The following is an 18,806-nucleotide window of genomic DNA, read 5'->3' as shown; positions in this document are numbered from 1 at the left end:
ATGTGTTAAAACACCACATGTCCATACTTTAGTCCAAAGAGTTGCTGTGACCGTCTGACACTTTGTATTTTTTCCCAGCCTTTGAGAACAGCCACCTGTTTCATCCAGTTTTACCTGCTAAAGCACCGTATTGAGCTCAGATAAACATCTGGATACATTCAAGAAGACAGCTGGGGTTTTTGTCCATCCTTTGCTAATCTCTCTCAGGTTGTGTGAAGTAACTGACTGAGCTTGAAAAATGTATTTTGGTGGTAAATCTTTGAGGAGGCTTTTCTTCTCCTCAGCCACGGAAGTTTTTCACAGCAATATCTTCATTTAAAGTTCTATAAGACTTTCATTAAGTTGTTCTCCTGGTGCTGCCACCACCTGGACGGTTAATCTGATTCACCTCTGTATTACTGAATGGGCCTACAAGGCACAGAAAGATGCCTATAGACATCAAATTACCAAAAATCAAACAACAACTGACCAAACATACACAAAATGATAAAGAACAAATGTAATGTACCACCAACAGACTCACAGTCAGTGGGTTTTGGGCCCTGTCAGTGTCCAGGGGCCCATTTACTTCTAATCTGTCCATTGCTCTGATTGTTTTTGTGAGGGGGGAAACTTCACTTTCTGATTTCAGAAGTAATTTCAAAATAAATGAGAAAAGATTGTCACCATGTGTTTGTACATACTAGTTGAGCTGATTCTTATTTCTTGTCTCTTATTTAGGCTTGTGTGGTTCCTCTGTGTATTAATCTTCATTTGTGACAGTGCACTATTACAGTTATAGAAAGAAATGTCTTTATCTAAAGGCTTTTATTGTAAAGGTTATGACAGGAAGTTCTTCAGGTGTTGTTTCAGGTAAACTTCCTAGAAGAGACATTCAAACAGGAAGTAAAAGTTGTCTTTATGCACCTGTCCTGTAATGTGAAGAGCAAATCGGATAAAGCTATGAACTGAAGACATCAATGAGATTTTTTAAACTGTTGCTTCGTCAATCAAGATACAGATGTATTGGGACTTTGTGGATGTTCCAGTTTTTTCAAGAAGATGAAGATGTTTGTGGTGTTGGCGATCGCTGTGCATGGTAAGAAAAGTCTGGTAATCCAGTCTGAAAATCACACCTCCATTCACAAAGCATGTCACTGAACCTGTTTCTGCTGAGCTACACACTCTGCACTGGGACTTGCTGTTTGGAAGCTGTGGTTACACATGAACTGGTTCCGCTGGTTCCACAGACAGTGACTTGTTCATGAATGTGTAGAGGAAAACAGGACTCAGCACTGGTTCACGGTGGGAACAAGCTGAGCTGGGATCATGTTGATTAACATGCAGAAAATACATGTGTATGTGTGTACGACTTATAAATAACATGACACAAATCTTAATTATAAGTCTGAACCTAAATGTGGTCCACCCTGTCAGACAGGACACCTTTTATTGTCCATATTGTCCGAGTATCAGTGCGGCGCTTTCATAACCACCTTTGGACTTTTTAGTTTGGCTCAAATCAAAAGTGTGTAATAGTGTGACACCACAGGGTCCAGTATTTCTGTTAAATACATCTTTGACCTGTCTTAGAGCAGGCTGTGGTTTCATTAATCTACTAACTGACACAATCTGCGGTATAGAAGACACCGTCCTCTAGCCCTCACTGAAGCTGAACTTGGAGCTCTCTTTACCTCCCACCCTCCGGTGCCGTGAGTAGGACAACAATAACTTGTTAATCCGTCTTTTCACAGTTTCCCAGCATGCCTCAGATGTGGAGTCACAGGAGGGGGACAAGTTTGTCCTGCTGCCCTGTAGGTTTCACACGTTTGATGTGGACTTCCCCACAGTGGTGTGGAGCCGCTACGATCTCAATCCCACCACAGTTCACCTTCATCAGACGGAAGGTGATGACCTTCAGAACCAAAACCAGCTCTACAGTGGTCGAACATCGATGATGCCCGATGCTCTGCAGACTGGAGACCTCAGGCTGAATATCAAAAATCCCGGTCTTTTCGACAGCGGCACCTACACCTGCACTGTTCGCAGGTACGGACAACAACTGAGCCGGACTGAAGTAAAGCTCCAGGTCCACAGGACAGGAGGTTAGTAAATACAAGTGAATGCAGAAATAATTTTGCGGTTAAATTATCAAAAATCATGTCAAGTGTCATCAGCTGTAAAATTGTTATCGTCCTTAAAGATCATGTTGCTCGTGTTTGTGTTATCAGTTCCAGCGTGGGTTGTCATTCTCCTGGTCCTCCTTCTTCTTGCTGTTGGTTTCATCGTGGGCCTCGCTGTCCATTTTAGACATTATTTCATCAAAGGTACGTTGTGTACATGACATCTGTGCTCTTCACTCTGGCCTCTAACTGTCTAGCTCTGAGTTTCAGTCCTGTCCTAAGCTTCATCAGTGGCTGGAGTCTGAAATTAAAACCTGTAGAAAGTTGACTCTGCATAGTTGGACCATCAGTTATGTTTATATCAAATTCTTCTTACGTCAAGCTACATCACAGTTCTTTTAAGCCGATTGGATTTTTTTGTGTTGATGTTCCGTGTTTGTCAGTGACCTCTACCCAGGTTTGATGTGAACATTGTTGAGGTCCTAAACTGCCACTCAAGCATAGATTTAACTGAAAAGTGAGCAGCATGTGAACAGCAATGACAACAGTAAAGTTGGTTGTGACCAAATCATGCGATTGCCTAAAATGTTTTAGTTAAGAAATGTTCATCACCCTCTCAGTTTTTCCTCTCCTCCATGTTTATTTTAAATGAGATGTGAGAAACCAACACTGAATAACACAAAGAAGTGAGACATTAAATGAAACATATACATTTAAATCTAATCAACTGCACTGTAAATAGCTTTAGGACGTCTGGGAAAATGACAAATACTGAAGTTACTGTTAAAAGTGAATGGTTGTGGAAATTGTGGAAATTGAAAAACAGTTTAACCCTCAAATGCATCGCTTACATTCTCAGTGACCCTGGAATAGAGCACAATAGTCCTTAGTAATAATTTTTTGATCACTGTGGTTTGTCGTCCTCTTAGTTTACCGGGTTGAAGTGGATTCAGGGGTGGAGTCTGTTCAGCTACCCTGCAAAATCCTAGCTTGCCTGCCAGAGGATGCCAAGGTGGAGTGGACAAACGGAAACAACTGGAAGGTTTATGTGTATCAACACAGATCTGAACAGACTCTCAAGCAGCACACATTTTACAAGGACCGAACAGAGGTGAGGAGAAACCTGCTGAAAGTTGGAGACCTCAGTCTGACCCTGAAACACCCCACAGACAAAGACAGAGGAACCTTCACCTGCACCGTCTACAACAGGGAGGGAAACATCCTGGTGAAGAAACAAGTTGATCTCAAGGTCAAAGGTCAGTACTACACAGCAGTGTGAAGAATTATAACAACAATTAAGATATTATTCTAAATGTCAATTCTCTAGGACAACGGTGCTAAAAACTTATGTCAGTGTATCAAGTAAAGTCAGCTCATGTACATTGATTCTCCGACAGAGACAGCAAGTGAAGGTTTAAATTACAAAGTGACTCATTTAGGGTTGAGCTCTTCTGTTGAATGGACACCAAAGACAACACTTTCTCTGGTAAATGGAGACATGGAGGATGGTTCAGATGGGTACCAATCAAAAGTTTGTGATTGACAAATATTTCACTTCATACTAGTAAAAAAATGGCTGTTTGCTCAATCCTGAAGTCTTGGGTTTGCTTATTCTCTAACACGGAGGAGGAATTTAACTCAAAGAACCTGAAGCAAAACTTTTGTTTTAAAATCTCAAAAAGGCTAAAAGAAAAGATTTTTGTCAACATAATATTCAGCTAGTACAAATGTTAATTTATTCATCTTTCATCAGAAGGGACAAAAATTATTCTGGTGACAAGAATTTGAACCTCCCTTGATAAATAACTTAAAAATGATCTTTATTTAATTTCTGATTTGTACTTGCTGAATGTGCATTATATCTTATGTTAGAGACTATATCATCATCATCATCATCCTCCTCATCTTCCCTCAGACTCATCATTACCTTGAGAGCAGTGTCTTGCTAATAGGGCTTGAGAAGGTTTTCTTCTGCCTAATGCTCTGGGGGGCTCTGATGTGGTCCGTACTATCAAGCGGTAGTAGAGGCAGCTTCACAATTTACTCCAAAAACAACACATCAGTCTACACGTTTAGGCTCAAACACCGTCTCTCCATGCTGACACCACCCACTACCAGCCACCCAGAAAGAATTATTGAAAAATTGATAATTGGTCGGCTTGTACAACGGTCCTACCAACTGAGCTAATTGTTTAGTGCTACAACTGACTAACAATACACACAAAGAACATCTGTCTGTCCAGCTGAAACCAGTTGTGGTTTGCTGTCTTTTCAGTCCAACTGGTAGAGATGGATTCAGGCGAAGAGTCTGTCCAGCTGCCTTGCAGAGCCACAATTCACCTGCCTGAAGACATCAGAGTGGAATGGAGCTGCAGCGACAACAGGAAGGTTCATGTTCTACAGAACGGCTCTGACCACCCTGATGAACAGGATGACTTTTACAGAGGCCGAACAGAGATGAAGGGAAACCTGATAAAAACCGGAGACCTCAGTCTGACCCTGAGATACCCCACAGATGGAGACAGAAACATCTACACCAGCACCGTCTACAGCAGGGAGGGAAAAATCCTGATGAGGAAACAAGTAAAACTCCGCGTCAAAGGTCGGTATAGTAGACACAGGCCATTAAGTGACATTAAACAGGATCAACTTTGGTGTAAATAGAATGTATTTATGTATTTTCTCATATTTTGCATTATTAACATGTAGAATTTTGTTACTTTCTATAAAACCACATATTTAAAGAAACACATCATATTGTAAAATGAGTATTGCAGAGCTCTCAGGAATATACAGTATGTACCACTAATGTCCACCAGCAGGCTCTTGGGTCATCGCCTTAACAAGCACCAAGGCGATAACCCAAGGGCCCACTGGTGGACACTAGTGGTAAAAGAGGCTGTCAGGCTGAAGGAGGAGGCCTCTCAGGCATCATTGGTCCAGGGGTCTCCTGAAACAGCAGATGGGTATTGACAGGGCTGCAGCTCAGATGATACACAGGATACTAATTCATCAGTAACTGGATCCTTCCAGATTCACTGCACTCAGGTGATCTCAGATAATCATCCATTATCTGTAACAGCTTATCCTGTTTAGGGCCACAGACTGGCTTGAGCCTATCCCAGCGATCCTATTTGAATGAATGAGAGGGGCCAAAACTTTAGAACCACCTCCTCTTATAATGCACTCCAGTATGACTCCAGATCTTATAACACTGTAAAAGTAGACTTCATGGCAGAGCCGCTGTATTGGAATGCATTAGTTTGTAGAGGTGTACCTAATAAAGTGGGCAGGTTTTTTTTTTTTTGACCAGGAGAGCTCACAGCACTGAAACCTGAGGAAACACAAGCCAATTAATAAAACGACTTTACCAATTTAACAACATTAAGGACAGCGTTAAGAAACAAGCCTCAACATGTTGTCCTCTCAGTCTGTCAGGTGGAGGTGAAGCCTGGAGTCGAGTCTGTCCAGCTGCCCTTCAGGACCATGGGTGACCTTCCTGAGGATGCTGAGGTGGAGTGGACAGATGGTAAAGACCGGAAAGTCCATGTGTATCAGAACGGCTCAGACCAGCCTGAACAACAGAACCAGTTTTACAGAGGACGAACAGAGATGAAAGAAGACCTGCTGAAAACTGGAGACCTCAGTCTGACCCTGAAACATCCTAAAGACAAAGATGAAGGAAGATATGTCTGCAAAGTTGAAAGCAAGATCAGAAGAAAGAAAATAGTGCTGCTAAAAGTCAGAATTCCGTATGAATATACAGGTAAGAGCTTTTTAGGTTTGTGTATAGTTGTGTATTGTAAAGAAGCTAACATACTGTCCAACGGGAGAAACATGGAAAGATGAAAATGGTCGGGCTGAGAGTATGAGAGCATTTTAAATACTGCCCCATAACTAATACATCCAAACGCTTAGTTGTCTTTCAAAATATGTGCTGCCTGTTTGAAAAGAAAAAACCCAACAAACCTCAAAGTTCACGCACAAACTACGCACAGAGAGGTTCACAAAGATGTAGAAGACAGTGAGTCCTGGACAGTGAGTCCTGGACCGTACTGAGATGCCAGTAGCTCCAGCTCCACCATTATAACTAGGTAACATGCTAAGAGTCAAATGCAATCATTTAATCAGACTTGATCTTCCATCACACACTGACACAGCCATTGACAACTTCTGCACCACAACACAATCTGAAATCATCCCACATCCACCTCTCTCACTGCTGATGACTTCACCAGCTGCTTTACTAACTAGGTGGCTGCCATCAGCTCCCAGATCTCCACACCAGATGGAGAAATCCTGCTAACTGCATCTAACAGTGCATCATTCCACCCTCCTCCTCTCAAACCACCCTAACATCTGTCCCCTTGATCATCCTCATTCTCCTCCAGGCAACTTCACCCACACTAATTCCAGCTGGCACATAAATCATTAACTCCTCTGTCACAACAGGCACCTTCTTCACATTGATATAGTCTCAGATTACCAGTACTGTTTAAGACACCTAGACTGGATCCCTCCCAGGTTGAAAACTACAGACCTCTCCCTCTTCTCCTGTTTCTTGCCAAGACCCTTGAACTAATTCTCTAAATTCCTTTCTTCTTTATATCAACCACTCTGGTTTCAAGACTGGTCTCTCCACAGAAACAGCAGATCCTTGTCTTCTGTCCTAATCCTACTCATACTACCTCCAGTCTTTGACACTGAACCACCAGGTCCTCCTGTCCACACACTCTGACCTGGGAATGTCTGGTACAGCTCTGGCCTGGCTCAGTGTCCCACTTATCTGGATACACTTTCACGGTATCTTCACAGGGGCTAGTTTCTATCTCTCACTGCCTGTTCACCAGTGTGCTGCAGGGCTCAGTTCTTGGTCCGCTTCACGAGAGGTGTGCTAATAATGTGACACTGGGAGAACCCACACACCCGTGATGCCATTTCCCCCATTAGTACAATATAAGTGACAAGAAAATGTTGCTGGTCATTAGCGACAATGGTCAACGCAATCAGGTTGCACGGGGACCGTAGTCGGACTGATGAGGAACCATATTCAGGCGAGCCATTGAGTATGACATGGAGGTGGATCCAAAGGAAGCTAAGGACTCTGGGTGGATAATTTGTAACACAGCATGGGGTCAAATGGAAGTTACCACTAAGTACAAACTAACCTTTTATACACAGTGAAATTACTATATAAATATGAGTTTATATAAATTCAGTTTATATAATTAGAAATGCATAATGTCACAACCTAAATTCACGCAAAACTAATTCTGGTTATAATCCGTTTCTCCAAAGTCAACACAAAATGCAACATTTATAACCACTGCAGTCTCAAAATTCTTCAGCCCCTTCATGACCAGTGTGTTCAGTATTTAGTAGATCACCTTTTAACAGTTATGAGCTGCTCCAAACGTGATACTTAGCCAGATATCAGCTTCTGGCAGTGTTCCTGAGGAATCCCAGCCCGTTCCTCGTGGGAAACGGCCTCCAGTTCATTGGATACTCTTGGGTTTGCCTGCTGCCTTCCATGTGAGATTTTTCATCTGGTTCATGTCTGACTCAGACGGTCACTCTAGAATCTTTCAGGAAGTCTTTTTAACCATGCCTGGACTTTGAGGTGTGTTTGAGATTTTGTCTTATGGTTTAAGGACAGTCCAATGTTTCCAAGCTCCCACCTCATCACTGCTCTTGCCATTCCTTGCTTGGAAGAGTCAATGATTTGATGATGCAATGATGCAATGTTTTTGAGAAAAACATGTAATGTAACATATTATATATATATATATATATATATATATATATATATATATATATATATATATATATATATATATATATATATATATATATATATATATATATATATATATATATATATATATATATATATATATAAACAGTCAAACAGGTGGAGGTGGAGGTGGAGGAGGGAGTGGAGTCTGTCTTACTGCCCTTCAAGACCACAGAGGACCTGCCTGAAGACACTACAGTGGAGTGGGAACGATATCAACCTAAACCATTTATGTTGGTTCATAAGTATTATGACGGTTCTGACCAGCCTGAACAACAGAACCAGGTCTACAGAGACCGAACAGAGATGAAAGAACACCCGCTGAAAACTGGAGAACTCAGTCTGACCCTGAAATACCCCAAAGCGGAAGATTCAGGAAACTACTTTTGCAGCGTCTACAGCAGGAACATCTGGAGAAACAAAACAGTGTTGCTCAAAGTCAAAGGTCAGTGAGAAAATACAGGTTAGAGCTGGTTGTTTTGTCTCTGGTTGTCTGTCTCTGACTGTCTTCTGTCTCCTGTGCAGTGAGAAATTCTGACAAAGATGACACGTTGGACATCAGGAATGGAAACCGCTTCACTGATCCAACTCCTCTGATGGCTGATCAATCAGGTTGATCGGTTTGTTGATCGGTCTTTGATTATTGATCTGATCGGCCTTTGGATCAGAGACAAAATGGAAGCGAAGGAGCTGATGGATGAAGACAGGAGGACACTGTCTTCTTTTTCAACATTCATTAGTGATGTCACAGTGTGATGTCACATGATGTAGTTTTCCGGTGACTTCTGTTTTAGATCCTCTGAACTCTGACAGAGGTCTCACTCTGCAAGAAACACACTTCCACCAGACTCGACAGTTTTTAATCAGTTCATTCGACACGTTTCTAAAACATGTCACTGTATCCGAACAAGGAAGTCATCTGTCATCAAGTTATTGCTGCAAATGGGGAATTTTTTGCTGAAAGTAAAGTTTGATGTGCAAATTTGATTTGACCCTCGTTCTGTGCCCGGATATGCGTAAAAATGAATGGATCTTTATGTTGTGTGCTTTGGGATCCGTTTGCAAACATTTCATTGAATAAAACCAAGACAAGATAATAGAAATGGAAAAGTGTTCAGGTGTTTCCCAACTTTTTGTGGGCTGTGTATAAAACGTACGTAACCTGAAGCAGCTCACTGTGGTTGCTTGGTTGCTCCTTCACTATTTGAAACTGATGTGATTAGGTTCTGTCCTTACGGTACATTAGTCATTTTTACAATGGTTCTAAATGATAAAGGGAATTCTGTGGATTATTTACACAAATTCATTCACGATAAAAGCTAAATATCTTGGCATATAAAGAAAAAAGAATCATTGCAGTTTTCTACCAGACTGGAGACTTGAAGACTGACTGAAAATAACTCAACACTGTATTAAATCACAGTGCGTCTCACGTCCGCTGTCTGTGGTTAGAGTCAGGTTTCCTGTTTTTTACACTTTACACTCTGTGTTCTGACCTGACTAACAAGGTGACAGAGTGAGAACTTCACATTTTGTTTGATCAAGCAACAGATTTTTTTTTTCACCACAACAAACTAAACAAATAACCAGTCGATGTGTGAAAATACACTGAGCAAAAAGACACAAACTCAACTGTTGAAGGACAAATGGAGCCAGAACATTTTCAATTTCATGACTTCTCATTCACAGAGCAACACTTTAGGAAATGATTTAATGAATTAACTGATTAATGTGGATCTGGGATTTCCTCTCACATCAGCCACAGGAGCTATTTTTAGGTTTAGGTACTTTTCTAGTTGTGGTTACAGCTGTTGTCTCAATACTTGAAGGTCCCCAGTTCAAATCCACGTGCTGGCTGCAGCATTTCTCCCCGGAGTTTGCATGTCCTCCCCAAGCGTTTGTGGATTCCTGAAGTAAGTGAAGAGCTTGTTTAGCTGTTCAGCTTCACCTATTCTGCTCAAATCAGCTGTTACACTGTGTTTGTTCAGTTCTCTTTTGTGTTCACTTCATGTAAACGGATCATAGGCATTTTTACTGCTTTTAAAACATCAACACCAATAAATTAAAATTGACAGACAGCAATTAAAATTGTCTGTCCTGTCAAAATGACTTTTGTGTTTGGGAGAAAAAACATTTTCCATTATTATATCTGGATTTTTGTGTTTTATTCCTCTTTAATGCTCAGTATTCTAACGTTGCTAAGCTACAATTCTGCTAATATTTTTATGATCTTGGATGCGGAAAACCTGCAATTACACCTGCTGGCAATGTGATAACTACGTGACAGAAGCAGGAAAGTTGATAAAATCTGTCTGTATAGTTCGATTGAAGTGTCCAAATCCAAATTTAAAACAACTAAACCGCTTTGACAACAGGCGTGCAGCATTAAAATACGGTGGCCCATAGGGACAAAACATCAGATTTGAAAGCAGAAACAAAAAGGAAACACGCTGCAAATCAGAAATGAAGCAAATGGAATTTCCTAAAGCCGAAGTGCTCTGTGTCGGGACAGTGACGATGTTTGTACCTACCGAGGCAGGAAGTTTACATCAGGCTCAAATCTGCTCTAAATGGCATCGTAGAACTCAAATTAAGTGACTTTATAGGCTCAGTCATTTTTCAGATGAGAAAAAAACCTTTTAGATTTCAAATATGTGGCCAATAGATCTAAATCTTGGCTATTTGGAACTTTGTTTCAGTGACTCGAGAACCTGAGACGACCTGGTCAGCAAGCTATGTGTACATTTACTGCTGGCTTTGCTGATATATGTTCTAATTCATTTTAGGAGATAAAGTATAAATAGAACATCTGTCAGAGAGCAGTGTGATTACACACGACCACACACACGTAAATCAGGCTAAATTGACGATACATCCACACACAATGTTAAACACATCTCTATATCTGACTCGTTGTGAACTTAATATTCTCCCTGTTTTGGGAGATACTGGGTTTCTGTGGCTCATTATATCTGTGTGTGCCCCAGCTTTTTTAAAAATTCAGGTTTAATCCTTGAAATGCCTCATAATGCAAATACTGTTTCATATTCAAATTGGCATTACATCTATAAACACATTACTGAGGGAAACACTCAAACTCCCCACCAGCCAGCGAGGACAACAGGGGACCTTCCAGCTCATCACTGGTCCTAGTGTTCAGGAAATTCCATTTGCTGCATTTCTGATTTGCAGCGCGTTTCTTTTTGCCTGTGATTCGTGGCCTTAGGGATCATGTATTTTAATGCTGCGCCGTGTTGTCAAATTGGTGAAGTTATTTTTAATGTGCATGTGTTTTCTCAAATTGCAGTGCTATGAGCTCTCAGGGCCACCGTATGTTTGCTTATGAGCTGAGGGGACACTGTAGGCAAATTGACCATATGTTTCTGGCTTTTTCAGGTGGTGGAGAAAGGCTTGAAAACTCAGGATAGAGACTTAAGGCTGCAGCAGAAAGTTAAAATTTTTTAGGAAAATTCATTATTTTCCACTAAATTCTACAAACAACAGCCGTAATGACGATGTGAAAGAAATTTGTTTGAAATCTTTGCAGGAGCATCTCTACAGCAGAAAGAAAGACACTCGACAAACTGATTAAGACCATCTCTGTCCTCGGGGGCCCCTCTTACTGTCACCAGTCCAGGTGGTGGGACAAAGGAGGAGGACGGAGAACAACTCCCACCCTGTGCACAACACCCTGATGGCACAGAGCAGTTGATTCAAGTGTGTGAAGGAACAATATCATAGGTGATTCCTCTCTGCTGCTGTCAGACTTTACAACCAGGATCTCTCCCAGTAGAACAAACACCAGATTACTGCCTCTAAGAACTGTGCTACAATAATGTCCTTAAGTGTTGTCCACAATTTCCCCATTGTGGGACGAACAAAGGTTCATCTTATCTACCTGAACTCTAACCATCACAACTGGTTAAAGTTCATTTAATAAACCCATCGTGATGGTTAGATAAGGAGGTTGATAAGCAGAGACAGAGCTACACTCATTGGTCAAATAAAGTTCAGCTGCACAGTTTGATGTAACAACAGAATCTTCAACATTAACGATGTTCACTTTTGTTTCTCACTGTCACTTTGTTCTCACAATTATATTTTTAGTTATTACATGTTACAACTTTTTTAATTGTAGAAATGTGCTGATGGTAAATTGTAAACAAACAATCTGAAATAAATAGAAAATCAAAACGGGTTCAGCAGTTCCCACAATTATAAAATCCACTTTTTTTAATATGAAAAACACACATTTCACAAAAGAGGCAGGTATTTAATGTGACAATCTGATTAATAAATCATACGTTGAAATCCAGAGAATTTTTATTATAAAACTAAAATAATGTTGGTTTAACTTCATCTAACAAAGACAAGGTGTGTGTGTGTGTGTGTGTGTGTGTGTGTGTGTGTGTGTGTGTGTGAATGGATGAATGAGGAGCAGTGTAAACCACTGTTTACAAGTCACTGACAGCTTCTGCACCACTTTCCACTTGTCTGGACAGTCTCTGTCCCCTGTCTTCCAGAGCTTCTGATTTCACAGACAGTCACATATTATTATTATCAGAACAAGTTAGTCTGCTCAGAAATATATGATAAATACAAACCTTTAAGGTAGATTTATTTTCATGAACGTGTTTATTGTGTCCATTAATATACAGCAGGAAACTCCAAAGTCAAGTAACAATGGAGACATTTGTCTTTACTGTGCAGTTTGACAGCTTTAGATTTGACACTAGTTTATGTGGACAGTGTTGACAATGACTGGAGCAGAAATCTGTGACTGTTCAAAATGAGCTTTTTTCATTTGATGGATCTTTATGTTGCTGGAAACCAGATGAACAGACACTTTGTGGACAATTGTTTGGACCTCAGAGCATTTGGACTGAAACAGTGAGAATAGGACTGTGATTGTGGTCACAGTGATGCTCCTGTTTCTGTGAACACATGAGTTCAGGGTTTAGAGGGACAGATGTCCTCTCACAGGACAAATAAGGAGTGGACAGTGATAGAAAACCAACATTCAGTGTGTTGAGTTTCCTCCAGAGTGAGACGTCTGTCAGAGTTCAGAGGATCTAAAACCACAACATGTTTGATCCACATATGACATCACTCTGACATCACTGATCAATAGTGATCAATAGTCAGTGTGTAGACTGTGTGAGAGACAGAGTGAAGAAGACAAAGTGTCCTCCTTCCTTCATCCATCAGCTCCTTCACTTCCATTTTGTCTCTGATCCAAAGTCAGATCAGATCAATAATCAAACATTGATCAACAGATGGATCAAACTGATTGTTCAGCCATCAGAGGAGTTGGATCAGTGGAGCTGCTTGTGTTCCTGATGTCCACTGTCTCATCTTTGTCCTGAGTTCTTGCTGCATAAGAGACAAAAGACAGTCAGAGACACACGACTAGAGACAAACAACAAGAGGCAGACAATCAAGAAAAAATACGAAGAAAACTGACCTTTGATCCTGAGCTGAACTGTTTTCTTTCTCAGTATGATGTTTCCCTCCTTGTTCCAGACTCTGCAGACATATGTCCCTGTGTCTCCGACTGTGAGGTATTTCAGGGTCAGACTGAGGTCTCCAGTTTTCAGCAGGTCTTTCTTCATCTCTGTTCGTCCTCTGTAAAACTGGTTCTGTTCTTCAGGCTGATCAGAGCCGTTCTCATACACATGGACCATCCAGTTGTCACTGTCCATCCACTCCACTCTGACGTCTTCAGGCAGGGGAACTGTGGTTTTGAACCGAAGGACGACAGACTCCACCCCTGGATCCACCTCCACCTGTGCGACTGAGAGGACAACAAAGCTCAACATCATGTGGACAGACAGCAGCAGCAGCTCTGACACATTTTCTTTCATATTTCACTTCATACACTCAATCAAAGTTTTGCCTCTGAAAGACAATGACTGTTATCTAGTTCAAATCCAAGAGGAATTTTAAGACTCATCAACTATGAAATGTCAGTACTGTGGATGATGAGATCATGTCTGGTTAAGAGGACACGTTATTTGAATGTTCTGACCTGTAAATTGAGATCAGTATTTTTCAAAGTTACCAGTTCCACCCCTACAACCTGATTGGCCCCAGATGAGATCCCAAAATGTTGCTACATGATTGTCTTGACTTTTTGGAGACATGTTTGTTATTTTCTCTCTCTAACCTGAAGTTGTGTCATTAATGTAACAGGTACATTAATATAGATTTGTCAGTTTCTTCAGTGTGATTCTGTCCTGATATAACCACTCAGTGCATCATCAGCTTGTGTCTTTTCCTCTTTAGGTGAAGTGGTGTCAGACTGACTGTTGCTTGATTTGTTGTAGAAGGTTGTGAAGTAGCTGATTGTGTTGTGTTTGCTGTGTAAATAGGGTTTTTTGTGCGACTGCTGTTTACTGCTCTGCATTCACTCATGCTCTTCACTGACTTTGGCTTAAAGGCCTCTGCTGCTGTTTGCGTCTCAGTGTATAAGGCAGTGATCACTGTGGTCATCACACAAAGTGTGAAATCTGTGAGGATGAAGGGATCTGACCTTCATCAATGTAACAATGTAGTAAATGATGAAGCTTTTTTCATGTCTGCTGTCACACAACCTGCTGAGAAAGTTCACCCTTCATCAGCAATGAGCTGCTCACCAGAGGACATGGTCTCACACCCCATGTCCTGTTCATGAGGAGACGATCAGTCTGTTCTCCTGTATGTACACAGCAGCATGGACTTTGATAAATAAACACACCTAAAATATGAATTTAACACTGTCAGGTGTATTTAATTAACACAGGTGATTTTTCTGTGTAGCTTTATAAGAGAAAGACAGAGACAGAGACAGAGACAGACAGAGAGAGACAGAGACAGAGACAGACAGAGACAGAGAGACAGAGACAGAGACAGACAGAGAGATAAATCCTGAGCAGAATATGTTTGGAACTAATTATATTAACATACTTAAACACAGTGTAAAGAGTTTCCCAGGTGATGCTTCAGAAGACAGACACACTCTTGATGACTGAGAGCAAACTGGACACTAAGTTTAAATGCAACTTCAGAGTCAACAACAGGCTGGAGATGAACTGAAGTATGACAGAGCTTCACACTGAAAACTAAATGTACAGCAGTACTTCACTCATTAGAACAAGTGAAGGATTTATCACTGCAGCTGCACAAGAAGGTTTCAGAGGCATCTGAACAAGTTGAGTCATTTAATAGTAAATAATTATCTGTGGTCACCTGATAAAGTCACATGAACTACAACATATTTAGGTTCTTTGAAACTTTAAGTTTGGGGAAAGTTTGAATAATACTGGATATATGTTCTACTGCAGTACATTGTTGGTGTACAAATACAGTAATACTGGTTCAGTACATTGTGGTAGGGACTGTAACATGCACTGGCTGCTGTAACTCTGAGTGGAAGCTGAGCGCCACCTACAGACCATTTACTGTAATAGTGTTTTGGAATCTGCTATATTCTGTTTTAACAGTCAGCAAGTTTGATCTGATTAGTTTGTAATTTATGTAGAAAATACCAAGTATCTGCTGTGATTGTACATAATGCTAAGTAAACCAGAACATGTGACATGAGGAGTCTGGTTACAATGGTTGTTGAAGTCCTGCAGAATGAACTGACTTTGACTTCAAATCATTTGGTAAAGTGTTGTTTGATCTTTGAACTGACCTCTGACCTGCAGCTCCACTTGTTTCTTCATCAGGATGTTTCCCTTAATGTTGTAGACGGTGCAGGTGAAGGTTCTTCTGTCACTGTCTGTGGGGTATTTCAGGGTCAGACTGAGGTGTCCAGTTTTCAGCAGGTTTCTCTTCATCTCTGTTTTTCCTCTGTATTCTTCATCCTGGTCTCCAGGCTGATCAGAGCCGTTCTGATACACATGGACCTTCCTGTAGTAATTGTCTCTCCACTCCACTCTGACGTCTTCAGGCAGGTGAACTGTGGTTTCACAGGGCAGCTGGACAGACTCCACCCCTGAATCCACCTCCACCTGTGGGACTGAGAGGACAACAAAGCTCAACATCATGTGGACAGACAGCAGCAGCAGCTCTGACACATTTTCTTATATATTTCACTTCATACACTCAATCAAAGTTTTGCCTCTGAAAGACAATGACTGTTATCTAGTTCAAATCCAAGAGGAATTTTAAGACTCATCAACTATGAAATGTCAGTACTGTGGATGATGAGATCATGTCTGGTTAAGAGGACACGTTATTTGGCACAGACAGAGTGAGACAATCAGAGAACAGAAACCAAGATTCACATGTGTTTTAATGATGTAACATCAGCAAATGATCACAATGAACGAACATATTTCTAATCTTTCTGTTCTATTAATAGACACATTGTTATGTTCAGAATTTGAATATTATTCGTATTTGAATGTTGTGACGTGTAAAGTGAGAACAGTATTTCCCAAAGTTACCAGTTCCACCCCTACAACCTGATTGGCCACAGATGAGATCCCAAAATGTTGCTACATGATTGTCTTTCACGTGTCTGCAGGCTCAGTGTTGGGACGCTTTGTTTCTACAGACTGTGTCTTGTCTGTCCCCCTTTCTCTTTAAGAGGACAGTGGTTTTGCTGTAGTTTGAACGTAAATCAAAGGAAAACGTCCACTCTGACTGCAGCCTGTGAAAAACAACGACCTCAGTCCAACATGACACAACAGTTCACTTTACAGATGGAAAATGATATTTTTTGGTCTCTTTCGTTTTTTATATAGATTTGTCAGTTTCTTCAGTGTGATTCTGTCCTGATACATCCACTCAGTGCATCATCAGCTTGTGTCTTTTCCTCTTTAAATAAAGTGGTGAAGAAGATTCTAATTTAATCATAAACCTTAATCTGAAGCTGTTCTTCCAGAATGATCTCTGGTTAATAAACTAGCAGCTTGATCCACTGCCTGTTTTAATGATGATGTGTTAGTAACTAAGCAAACACAGGAGACATGGGGGAGTCCTCACCTGTTACCTGTTGTGTTGCTGCACACATGTTTATAGAAAGTTTAATTATGTCATATTTTCTTAGTCTGTATCATCAAGAGATTTTTTGTACATTTTTAAACTGTTTTTCCAGGCAAAAAAAAAATAGTTTAAAAATGTACAAAATGGCCAGAACAGCATATTATTCATCATAAATAAAAGAAAACAAGAACAACCTCCGGTTTCTGTTCAGCACTGTAGCCAGGCTGACTAAGAGCCATAGTTCTGTTGAGTCTACTATTCCCTTAACTCTGAGCAGAGGACTTCATGACTTTCTTTATGAATAAAATTGTAGCTATTAGAGAAAGAATTCACCAGATCCTCCCCCAAATATTACAGATAGATCTTCATGTACAGCAGTGCTAGAGTCATCGATAAGGCCCCAAAACCTGTTAGACTGCTATTTACCCATAGAACTCATGTCACCCATAGACCCAGGTGTTTTAGCAAATTACAGACCAATTTTGGGCCTAAAAATCTCAGAGATATGATGTCCAACCATATTGTTACTCTAGTCTGGCCTCCAGTACTACTGCAAGGAACCTTGGAGTTATTTTTGACCAGGATTTGTCCTTCACCTCACATATAAAACAAATCTCTAGAACAGCCTTCTTCCACCTACGGAACATTGCCAACATTAGGAGCATCCTGTCTCAAAGTGATGCTGAAAAACTGGTCCATGCATTTGTTACTTCTAGGTTGGACTACTGTAATTCCCTACTTTCAGGATGCCCCAGTAACTAAAGAGCCTGCAATTAATCCAAAATGCTGCAGCAAGAGTGCTGACTGGAACTAGCAAGAGAGATCATATTTCACCTTCACTGGCTTCTCTCCATTGGCTTCCCATTAAATCTAAATAGAACTTAAAACTCTCTCTGTCCCTTTCTGCAGGTTTCTCCGGCTTTGAAGCTGTGAATCTTCCAGTGTGCAGCTACTGGTCCAACCAACCGGCCCGATGTTTTGTTGTTTGCTTTTTGTTGCTCTGTTCTTTTCTCTCTTCACTTTCCACTCACCCCAATCGGTCAAGGCAGATGGTCGTCCACCCTGAGCCTGGTTCTGCTGGAGGTTTCTTCCGTTAAAGGGAGTTTTTCCTCTCCACTGTTGCCTATGGCTTGCTCAAGGGGGAATTGTTGGGTTCTCTCTATACATCTTTATAATCTTGACTTTATTCTGTAAAGTGCCCTGAGATGACTTTGTTGTGAATTGGCGCTTATAAATAAAGTTGAATTGAAGTTTAATCAACTGCTTCATGAAATGATAAACTGTACATAGACAAAATATCTTGCACCTTATTGTTGTGATGGTTTGTACTTGGAAAGACTGAATCAATGTGCATCTTTGACTTTAACAGTAGATCAGTGTGTATCAGATCAGACTGTGCTTGAAGTGGAAAAGTGTGTGTCTACAATGAGAGAGACATAGAAAATACCTTTGTTTTTTAATCTCCTCACATAAACTGCAAGACCTGCAATGACCATCAGAGCCACAACCAGAACACTCAGAAGAATCCAGGCCTCAACTGGGAAAATGTACAGTTCTGTAACATCATAAACAAGTAATGATCTCATCTTTGAAGTGTGAGAATGCAGGTGCTGACTTTTGACAGGAACCTTCAAACTCCACCCACATCTGCGTGGCCTTTTTTTAGCTTCTATTTTGTCGCCGGGTCAAATTGACCTGAACAGTAGCTTTATAATAGAAACATGTAGGAAGGTTACAAATATGTGAACTGAACCATTTTTATGTTATATGTTGATTACACTAAAAAGCCAAGCAGGAGAAGTTTCAAAGTGAAAAAATACTTTTAAGTATTTTTTTAGATTGTTAAACTTTAAAACGGGTCAATTTGACCCTGAACATAACAGGAGGGTTAAACTGACCTTTGACCTGGAGCATCACATCTTTCTCCATCAGGATGT

General features: G+C 40.7%; 2 protein-coding genes across 4 annotated transcripts in view; one reads left to right on the top strand and one right to left on the bottom strand.

The window, feature by feature from the left end:
* Window positions 1–878: 878 nt before the first annotated feature.
* Window positions 879–18,210, top strand: LOC137136949 (butyrophilin-like protein 2). Of its 2 annotated transcripts, XM_067522763.1 has the most exons (8): window positions 879–1,078; window positions 1,734–2,084; window positions 2,211–2,306; window positions 3,032–3,358; window positions 4,378–4,704; window positions 5,533–5,868; window positions 8,006–8,341; window positions 8,422–12,365. In XM_067522763.1, exons 1-8 carry the CDS (start codon window positions 1,042–1,044, stop codon window positions 8,511–8,513), a joined length of 1,902 nt encoding a protein of 633 aa, XP_067378864.1. In that variant the 5' UTR covers window positions 879–1,041; the 3' UTR covers window positions 8,514–12,365. The 2 variants fall into 2 exon arrangements, with proteins under 2 accessions (XP_067378864.1, XP_067378865.1); XM_067522764.1 differs by lacking the exons at window positions 8,006–8,341; window positions 8,422–12,365 and adding an exon at window positions 17,779–18,210.
* LOC137136946 (hemicentin-1-like) overlaps window positions 12,513–18,806 on the bottom strand; it is a 104,582-nt gene continuing 98,288 nt past the window's right edge. For both annotated transcript variants that reach the window (XM_067522759.1, XM_067522760.1), the window contains exons 8-10: window positions 15,572–15,898; window positions 13,361–13,690; window positions 12,513–13,269 (exon numbers count right to left, since the gene is read on the bottom strand). In XM_067522759.1, coding sequence (XP_067378860.1) covers window positions 13,178–13,269; window positions 13,361–13,690; window positions 15,572–15,898 — 749 coding nt within the window. In that variant the 3' untranslated portion in view covers window positions 12,513–13,177. The remainder of the gene's footprint in view (window positions 13,270–13,360; window positions 13,691–15,571; window positions 15,899–18,806) is intronic.

The sequence above is a fragment of the Channa argus genome, chromosome 12, assembly GCF_033026475.1.
Source record: "Channa argus isolate prfri chromosome 12, Channa argus male v1.0, whole genome shotgun sequence".
NCBI classification, from domain to species: Eukaryota; Metazoa; Chordata; class Actinopteri; order Anabantiformes; family Channidae; genus Channa; species Channa argus.
This window is presented reverse-complemented; position numbering and strand designations above follow the sequence as displayed.